This window comes from Eimeria tenella, genomic scaffold (genome assembly GCF_000499545.2).
Source record: "Eimeria tenella Houghton genomic scaffold, Eth_scaff1, whole genome shotgun sequence".
NCBI classification, from domain to species: Eukaryota; Apicomplexa; class Conoidasida; order Eucoccidiorida; family Eimeriidae; genus Eimeria; species Eimeria tenella.
Window position 1 is genome coordinate 234,038 of NW_013541457.1, and position 8,585 is coordinate 242,622.

At 49.3% G+C, this 8,585-nt stretch overlaps 1 protein-coding gene across 1 annotated transcript; it reads left to right on the forward strand.

The window, feature by feature from the left end:
* Positions 1-2,614: 2,614 nt before the first annotated feature.
* Positions 2,615-7,261, forward strand: ETH_00004755 (uncharacterized protein; the record flags this gene model as incomplete). The annotated part of the gene is made up of 7 exons (XM_013372342.1): positions 2,615-3,908; positions 4,259-4,320; positions 4,439-4,545; positions 4,960-5,034; positions 5,308-5,532; positions 5,812-5,893; positions 6,392-7,261. 7 exons carry the CDS (start codon positions 2,615-2,617, stop codon positions 7,259-7,261), a joined length of 2,715 nt encoding a protein of 904 aa, XP_013227796.1.
* Between the last annotated feature and the right edge of the window lie 1,324 nt (positions 7,262-8,585).

Here is an 8,585-nt window from a genome sequence, read left to right on the forward strand (position 1 = left end):
ACTTTCCTGGAAAATGTGGCATCTGCGGATGCTGAAGGTTTGTTGGTTTCGTGATACGTCGTAGTGGCTTTCTTCATTCTGGCCTCCTAGTATTGAACTACATCGTGTACATGTGTGGCTTACTCAGTAGCTATCGCTTTCGAATTCCCTCTAAATAAACTCCAAAAGTACACTAACATCACAAAGCCCTTTAACACATAACATCACAAAGCCCTTTCCACTAAGAGCGAAAAGCTTCTCCGTGATCTAAACATCTAAACATGGCAGTGTTGTGGTTATCGGGCTGTCCGTTGCCGAAGCCACAACCTGGAGTAGTCTTTCGACGGTCTCAAGTGTTCAGCGCCCGAACATCAATGCGCCCTTGGCACATCTTCTTCTGGGACATGCCCCTCAAGCAGCGGCGAAACATTTTCTTAGGCCTGCTTTTGTACCATTCAGGCAAGGCAGAGTGAGCACTCTCTAGAGGCGCTGTGCATCTCGGAAGTTCCCAGGCTTGTCAGTAAAGAGGTATATGACGCCAGTATGCCCTTTTTGCGTTGTTTGTTTAATGAAAACCTCAAAAAAGCATCTGTGGGGATCACTTTGAAACGCCAAAAGCCCACTGATACACATATCTTTCAGGCCTGTTCAACGATAGATACGTTCGTTTCATCGACCTTTACCTGTTTTTGACGAAATGTGGTTCACTGCAGCTCACATAATTGCAAATACGAGGCTATAGGTAACAAACAACGGCAATTTAAATATCACCGCATTCAGCACAGAGGAAGCTGAGGAGATGCCACAGCGAGCTTCTTAGGAAGCATTATCGTAGATCGGCAGAAGAAACTGTGACGCGTTTAGCAAGGCTGTGCCAAAAAGAAAAACACGGGTTCCACTTCAGGTAGTGAAGGGTCTCAGAAACACCAGCGACTCCGTAACTACAAATACTGAAAGCTGTTCGCCCTCAGCTCGATACACCAGGGGGTCGCGACAGAGAGCGCAACTCTTTCCTGGGCTACATGAAATGCCTTTAATATCCTGTTCATCATGCCAGGCTTCGCTCACGAAACATTTTCCCGTGAGCAAAGTTCTCCAACCTATTGCCCGGCCAACTTACACCTAAGAAACCCCCGTATGCAAGTTCTTTTGTGGGGGCTTCCAAACTTCCTTTTCCCCTACAGTGCCAGCATGGCAATGTTAGTTGTGTAGTAGCACCTAGCAGTGATGGGTTCCAGTGTATGGCTTCGTTAGCCATCATCGTGCACTGACCCTCACCCTGGACTGCACGCTAGGGCCGGATTTCCAGTTCTCTTATGCTCTCCACAGGCCGTCAAGATCTTCCATCTTGCAGACTGCACTTGGTTATTGTGGCGCGAATAGGCTTTCCGTGACTTAAAGGGGTTTTATTATTAATAACAGCACCGTGGTCCGCTAGTGCATAAACCAGCCCTTGAACATTCCCAAGTCCGTCAATTAATTCATTTATCTGCACTTTAATCGTCCTCGACCCTTACATCACAGGTGGTGTATTCCCATATAGCTGATCAGAAGTATTACTCTGAAGCTGCTTCACCGACGACGTACACATTTCACTCCCTCAGTACGAATCTCACAGTTTCTTTGGTGCTTTCCTCCAAACTAAAAAGAAGAAACTAACGGAAAAACACATATCCGCCATTCACCAGTTTCGAGGCTTTACGGGTTGTGTTGAGGGACACCTCAACTGCTGGGGTCTTTGGGGCTCTCACGAGGCTCCTGTGAGATACCTGAGCAGTACGATCCGAGCCGCGTTCGAGTGCTCTGTGGTTCGCGTTACCAGGGCTTTCTTCTGCTAATACTGTGCCTTGTTGACTCTATTGTTTTATTTTTAGCGGCAGTGGTTGCTGCTACTGCTTTCTTGTTTCTTCTACTCCTGGTATCTACAGCGGCGCCAGCTGGTACAAATTCCAGCTCTTCCCTGCCTCTCAGAGCCCAGCTACTGTTCCTTGATTTTCCCTCTTCCCGTATCTTGATCTTAGAAGTCCATCTAGTTCAACTTATTTCTGCGTATACAGAGTGTGTCCATGCAATTTAGTGGACACACTAAATATGAGGCTCAGGTCAAGCCATTTGGCTAGCTAAGATTCTTGCTTGAGTTGTTGCGGTTCCACTGCTACCGATGCTCAGGCGAGTCTCTTGAGCGGCTAATTTTTTGAGTAATTTTCTTTTTGTCATATTTTCCTCTTCCTCCCTGACTTTCGGCGGGTCTTTTATGGATGGACAGGCCTAAGTGACCCCATCTGAACCAGCCCTTACATTGCTGCACGGGTTTGCTGTCCACGAGGCTCGCTTCCAGTGAGAAGGCTTCATTTTTGCAAGGTTGAAGCATCAAATGGTCTTTGGGCTTCTTACACTGTGCATTATATGGCTGCGGCACTTAGTAGCCACTTCCCCACAAGTCTCCGAGCAGGTGTGAAGCCGTGGGCTCTGTCTTCCAATTTACTGGCCGGAACTCTGGACCTTTGATAGCTCTTTCCTGGTTCTCCTCTTTGAGCTTCATCGCAACCAACAAAGTAAACCGCCTTGGGGTGGTCCATGGAGTGGATGTACATTGCGGCACACCAGCTCCGCCACATCTTCGAGCCTCCAGCCCATGTCTGAGGGTTCTTTTGTTTTTCCAGTTAAGCAAATCGGGGAAGCAGCCCCACATCAAGGTTCTCCTTTTTTTAAACGGCTTGTCCCTTACTCCGGTCAACAATGGCACCGACTGTGGATGTGGGGAACGCATGTGCAGCTACAACAGCAACAACAGCAAGAAAAAAAGCAGCTCCTGCACGACACTGTCGCCCTGGGCATGCGCAAAGTCAAGAGCTCTCAATGTAGTATAAGCACTATGGCTTCTGGAAAGACGGCCACCAGCACCAACGGCAACAGCAACTCTGGCAGTAACGGCACTAGTCTGGACCTCGGTATATCAGGGTCAAAGGTTACCAGTGGTGCCTCTTTCGCAGCCAGGAGCAGCAGTAGCGGCAACAACAACAGTTTGATCAGCAGTGGTATCTCAAGCCAGCTGCGTCTCGGGTCCTATCCTGTCCTCATTAGCAGTCGATACACTTTGCCTTTGACAGAAGGCCCCTTCACCAGCAGCAGCAGCAATCTGTGCCTTCGAGAAACTGCAGCACCAACTCACGCAACTGTTGCTTGTGAGAAACATTCGGAGCCTTCTGCAGCTTGCTTTCAGTCTCAGCAGGAGAACAAGCAGCCGAGGGAACAGCAGCGGCGGAGGGAGCAGCCGGAACAGCATCGGGCGGAGCAGCAGCAGGAGCAGCACCATCAGGAGCACCTACAGGGGCAGCATCTAGAGAAGTTTATGCAGATTGCGCGGAAACAGGACCAGCTGAGAGGGCATGATAGAGATTATGTCAGCCGCCCGACACAGCAGCGCCAGCAACAAGTGAACAGGCAGCGGCAGCAGCAACACTCTAAAGAGCATCAGCGCATTAAGTGTAAGCAAGAATCAAAAGAAAAACAACAGCAACGCCAGCATGCGGAAAGCCAGGACAGCGTACAGACCAACCCTCCCTCCGGTGCTCTGCCCGTGCATCCTCCTTTGGCAGCTTCAGAACACGAATCACGCCACTTCTCGGTTGCTGCAGCAGCATGCCTTAGTGGCATCGGCTCGAGCAGCAGCAACAGTGGCAGCACCGTTAGTGACAACAAGGACAGACATACCGTGGATCTGCCGTCTGAAGCTCTTGACGCAGCTGCAGCAGCAATGCGAGGGGTGTCGGAGCAGGTCCGATTGGCGCGGCTTCGGCTACAAGAAGAGCGCCTGAAGCAGCATCATCACATGCAGCAACTCCAGCAGCGGATGAAGCCTCAGCCGAAGCAGCAGCTGCATCGGAAAGCAGTTGAAGTCTTGGCCGTAGCCAGCCCACCACCTCCGCGTACGGCAGGCATGCAGTGTTGCTACCAGGGAATTACTCCATGACCTCCAAACATTTAGACTAGAGCAAAAAGCGAATACTGATGTAGGAAGAAAGGGGATACTAGTGCCGAAAGAGGCAGCTGTTGAAGCTGAGCGGCGGCAGTTTACAGGCTATTTGTAGAATGCAAAACATTGCAAGCACTTTTTACCTCACAATGCCGTTTTTGCGGGGTCTCTCGGCGAGTGTAACTGTTTTATAGGTTTCCTTTTCTATTTCAAAATTGCCTTTCTCGCTTTCATATTATCTTTTTAAAGAAATTAAGTCAAGCCATATCTGGAATCAATGGTTGAAGTGTATTTTTTTCACAGGAAGGCATTCGAGGAACTGTCGTCTTGATGAAGGGTCGTATTACACTTTCAAATCTGCAAGGGTGAGGTATTGTAGGTTGTAGGCCCAGGATTTCAGGGCCGCCCTCTAGAGTGTATACGGTATAGGATATGACGCTTAGAGTGTTAAGTTAGATGCTAGGGATTTTGGTTTGTTCATAGGTGAATGGAGTCACGGTGGAGCTGAAAAATAGAGAAGAAGTTGCAGCATCAATCCACAGACTTCATTGCGAATACGGAATTCCTCTTTGTAGGGAATTCGGATTTCGGTACGTTTGCTACTTCTTTAGTGGCTTGGCTGCCACAGACAAGGTTGTAGGGCTTTTATTAGCATGACAAAGCTGTAGGGACTTGAGCGTGTGAGTTTTAGGCTTGATTGTCCCTTTTCTAGATTGTGAATGTACGAATGAGGCGCCGGTAACCAAGTTTAGTTTAGGGAAATGCGTTGGGGGAGAATACGATGAGTCGCAAGAAGCGCTCAGTGGTTGGGGTCTGTTTAGTTACGAGCTCTGTATTTTTGGGGCGCTTTTAACCCGTCTCTGCATACGCATGCACCCATATGTGAAACGATGAGTATAGATGCAGACAGATACAGAACAAGAGGCAAAATCAAGCGGAGAGCTAATGCAGCAAGCAGCAGCAACTGATGGCATTTTTTCACCAGTGCCGTACCATTTTTGCAGCTATTTCATGTTGGCTGAGCAGCACCCGCTGCACCGGAAAGCAGGTTCAGTTATTCGAAAGCCTTTTAATAACACGTAAGTCTTGTCGGGGCCCAAGTCTTATCCGCAAAACGTTTGGCCTGTTGCGTTTCATCACCCATGGGAGTTTCCGCCGTCAGATTATGTAGATTTAAGCTTTTAATGCCATCACGCAGTTCAGCAGAAGGCTCGTGGCTTTCCTTGTAAAACAGCACTTCAAAAAGTAGGAGCGTAGTTACACACAGCACTGGAAATCTAATATACTACGGAAGGAAACTAATTTGCGCTGACAGATCATGCCAATGGAGTGCCATACTGCAATTTTCTCAGCAAGGACCGGCACGACGCATTGCACCAACGAGCCGCCTCCAAGAGCGGGCGTTCAGTCCGGCCGGCAACTGCAGCAGCACCAAATAACAGCAACAGCGGCCAGAAAGTTAGTACCAAGTGGTCTTATTCCATTCGGATTCGAATACGGCAGCTGCAGAGGCCTCAAGAATTACTGCAACTGCCGACGCAACTCGGAATATTTTTCCACGAATTGGCCCATCTCCGGTATCAACGAAAACACCTCTTCATGTGATGCACTGTGTTCTATTCCACATATCCAACGGGTTTTCGTTTTTTTTATGTTTGCTTGTGTTTTTGGTATTCTTTCGCCTTCCTGACATCGCTTAACGTTGCTTATTGTTTTGGCACCGTTGCTAGTGCGGCCGCGCCTCCTGTCGATTTTTCTATGGGTATCACTGCTTACGACTGCATCTGATTTTTCATTTTCGTTTATTTGTGTATCCAACTTACACATGTGCCGGTGCTCCTGTTGCCGGTTTGAAGGTTCATGAATCATGGCGTGGGCTTCGCATGCCTACTAGCTCGCATATTTCGCTACGCGACAGAGCGGGGACTCTTTGAGCCGGTAGGTCTTTTGCTTAACTGAACGTATGTGCATAGTTTGTGTGCACGTACAGTTTGTCCAAATAAGAAAGCAATGCCCTGAACCACGCCTGCTAAGCCACCGATGCCTCGCAGCTTGGCAGGCCCGTTGTCAGCGTTCCCTGTGTTCCTCTTCAGACCTTATGTGCATCCATATTTTCCTGGTTTCTTTCTTTTGCTTTGGTGCTGGGCTTCTCCTTTGTACTGTGTGACGACCTCTCGTTTGCTGTTTCCTTGCTTGCTGCTTCTGCTTTTCCTGAGGAAAACCCTCTTTTTGTCAGTTGCTCTTCTTGTTTGCACTTTGGGTATCCGTCGCACCCGACTCATACTATGAACGTACTGGTACACGTATGCTTGTCCGTGCTCTTCTGTGAGTCCTTATGTCATGCTGCCTCCGTATCGTCATCTCTCCTTGTCTGGACATCTTTCTGTTACCTTTGCTCGAATGCTTTTATCTGTTTTTCCTTCTGCTTGTCTGCAGGGCTGCGAGTCAGAATTGCCTTCTCCCTGGCTGTGGGAAAGGGTCGTATTCTACTGTGGCGGATTCGTGTCGGATGCTGTGCTTCAGCAGCTGCTGCTAGCAGATCCAAAGGCTCGTGCTGCTGCAGGCACTGCGTGCGATCTCGAGGCAGCGCCAACTGTTGCCGCTCAGCCACGTCTTCAAGAAAAAGAAACTGCTGATTCAATGCAGCCAGGTTTCGAGGAAAAATCAACCAGCTGTGCCTATCCTTCAGCAGCTCCTTCCTCTCGTTCTTCTGTTGTTGGGGCAGCACCAGGGGAGGCTGTTACCAGCTGTGAAAAGCCCTCAGAGAAGACACGCAGTAGTCTCATGCTGCATGAGGCTGCACGCATCCAGACGAAGTCCCTGAGAGTGCAGCAGCAGCAGCGTCACAAGCCCAGAAGGCCCTCCTGTAGTGGCACTTTTCAGTTCACCAATCTCCACCCTACTGGATCCACCTACAAGACAGCAGGACGAAGTGCTAGCAGTAGCATGATTAATAGCTCTGTCTCAGCTCCCCGGCGGTCACCAGGAAAGCTCAGTACTTGTGCACCGCAGACAGAACTTTCGTTACAACAGGAAAAGCAACAAAAGCAGAAGCCGCAGGCTACACGAGAGCAGCAGCAGCTGCAACAACAGAGCCTAAAGCGTCGCAGTAGTAGCCAAAGTAGCAATAGCAGCAGTGGCATGAAACAGCATGTCAGCCAGTTCTCACAGCAGCGCAAGAGAGAAGCCAACGTGCCAAGGATCCTTCCTGTCCCTATAAAGCGTGGGTCGCCCCGAGCAATCGCGCGCCGAACAGTTCCTCCATCTGCTTGCGCTGAAGTGACATCTCGCGCAGGAGCAAGATAAATGTAGTGGTTCAGCTTTTTATTCGATTCCCGCGGCGACAAGCCTCTTTGCGTGCTGCCCCGCTGCGGCAGGATTTCCGCCGCTGTGGAGACTCCAATACAGCAGCTAAGTGTTGTGCGATCGCAGTAAATATGAGTCTCATGCTGCACCATGGCAGCTACGAGGGAACTACTGCGGCGAGCGGCAGGCAGATCCCGCAGTGAGCATGTGCCTGTAGCAGTGAACATATTGCCAACTGCCGCAGCAACCAAGCGCCGCAGTCAAGCCGATCGCTTTACGACAACGTCATGCTTTATTCGCATCTTAACTTGTTAAAGGTAAAATGAACTCCTTGTAGAGCGCGTCCTCGTCGCATATCCACAGAATTTGCATACGTTACTTCCAATAGTCACGGGAGCGCTACCAAGGCTTTAAAGGTGATTAGCAGGAGGAAAGCAGAGCTTTGTTTGTCTTTGAGCATTGCACTGCAGAGAGCCGTGAGAAGAAACGTTCAGCGGCCGAAAACCTGCTGTGTTTGTCTGCGCTGCCTTGCGGATATTGTGAGGCACCTGTGCATATACAAAGTGGAAGCAACTAGCGCATACCCACATATAAATGGAATTATATCCCTTGCAGAAGTCAATTGTAGTTATGCTACAACTGACAATGCAGAGGTGCGGCACTAGAAAAGCAAGAAGTTTACCAAACATCACAAGCACTTGAAGAGGGACGCTGGATAACCGAAGGAACCTCGTGAAGCAAAAAGAGAAGAGCTCAACATAGTAAGGCGCATGAGCTTTTCCCGCAGCGCAATCGCAGTAGCCTTGCCAGTTTCTGACTGTAGAGGTGGAGAGCTGTGGTATTAGCAGCATCACCGGCAGCTACTTTGTTTCTGCTCCGAATTGTGCATCACTATAACAAGGCTCTCGCTGTACAGCCGTGGGCAGTTTGGGTACGCCTCTCCAAAAAGTTACAAACTACTAGGGGAAATCGCTTAAAGCGGAAGTACACTTCGACTATCACTATCAGGCATGTTTCCCTTCGCAGCGAACTCCCACAAAAAACGTTTATAATAATCGTTACAGCACGAAACTACCCCTTGAAGCACATTCCAGCACGTTCCAGCCTAATAAACACTATTTGCACCATCACAACGCAAAAGAAAACTTAACCAACTGTGTTCCCTTGGGCAGTCACTTAAATCCTTTTGCCTTCTATTCTCTAGGCCACCTCTTACTTGGTCCCATAGGTACCCGACTCCGCACTTCCATAGCGTACCAACTCGGTAAAGCCATCCGTCGAAATTTTGCATCTCCCAGCCACGGCTTGCGGCCTATTTGTGTGT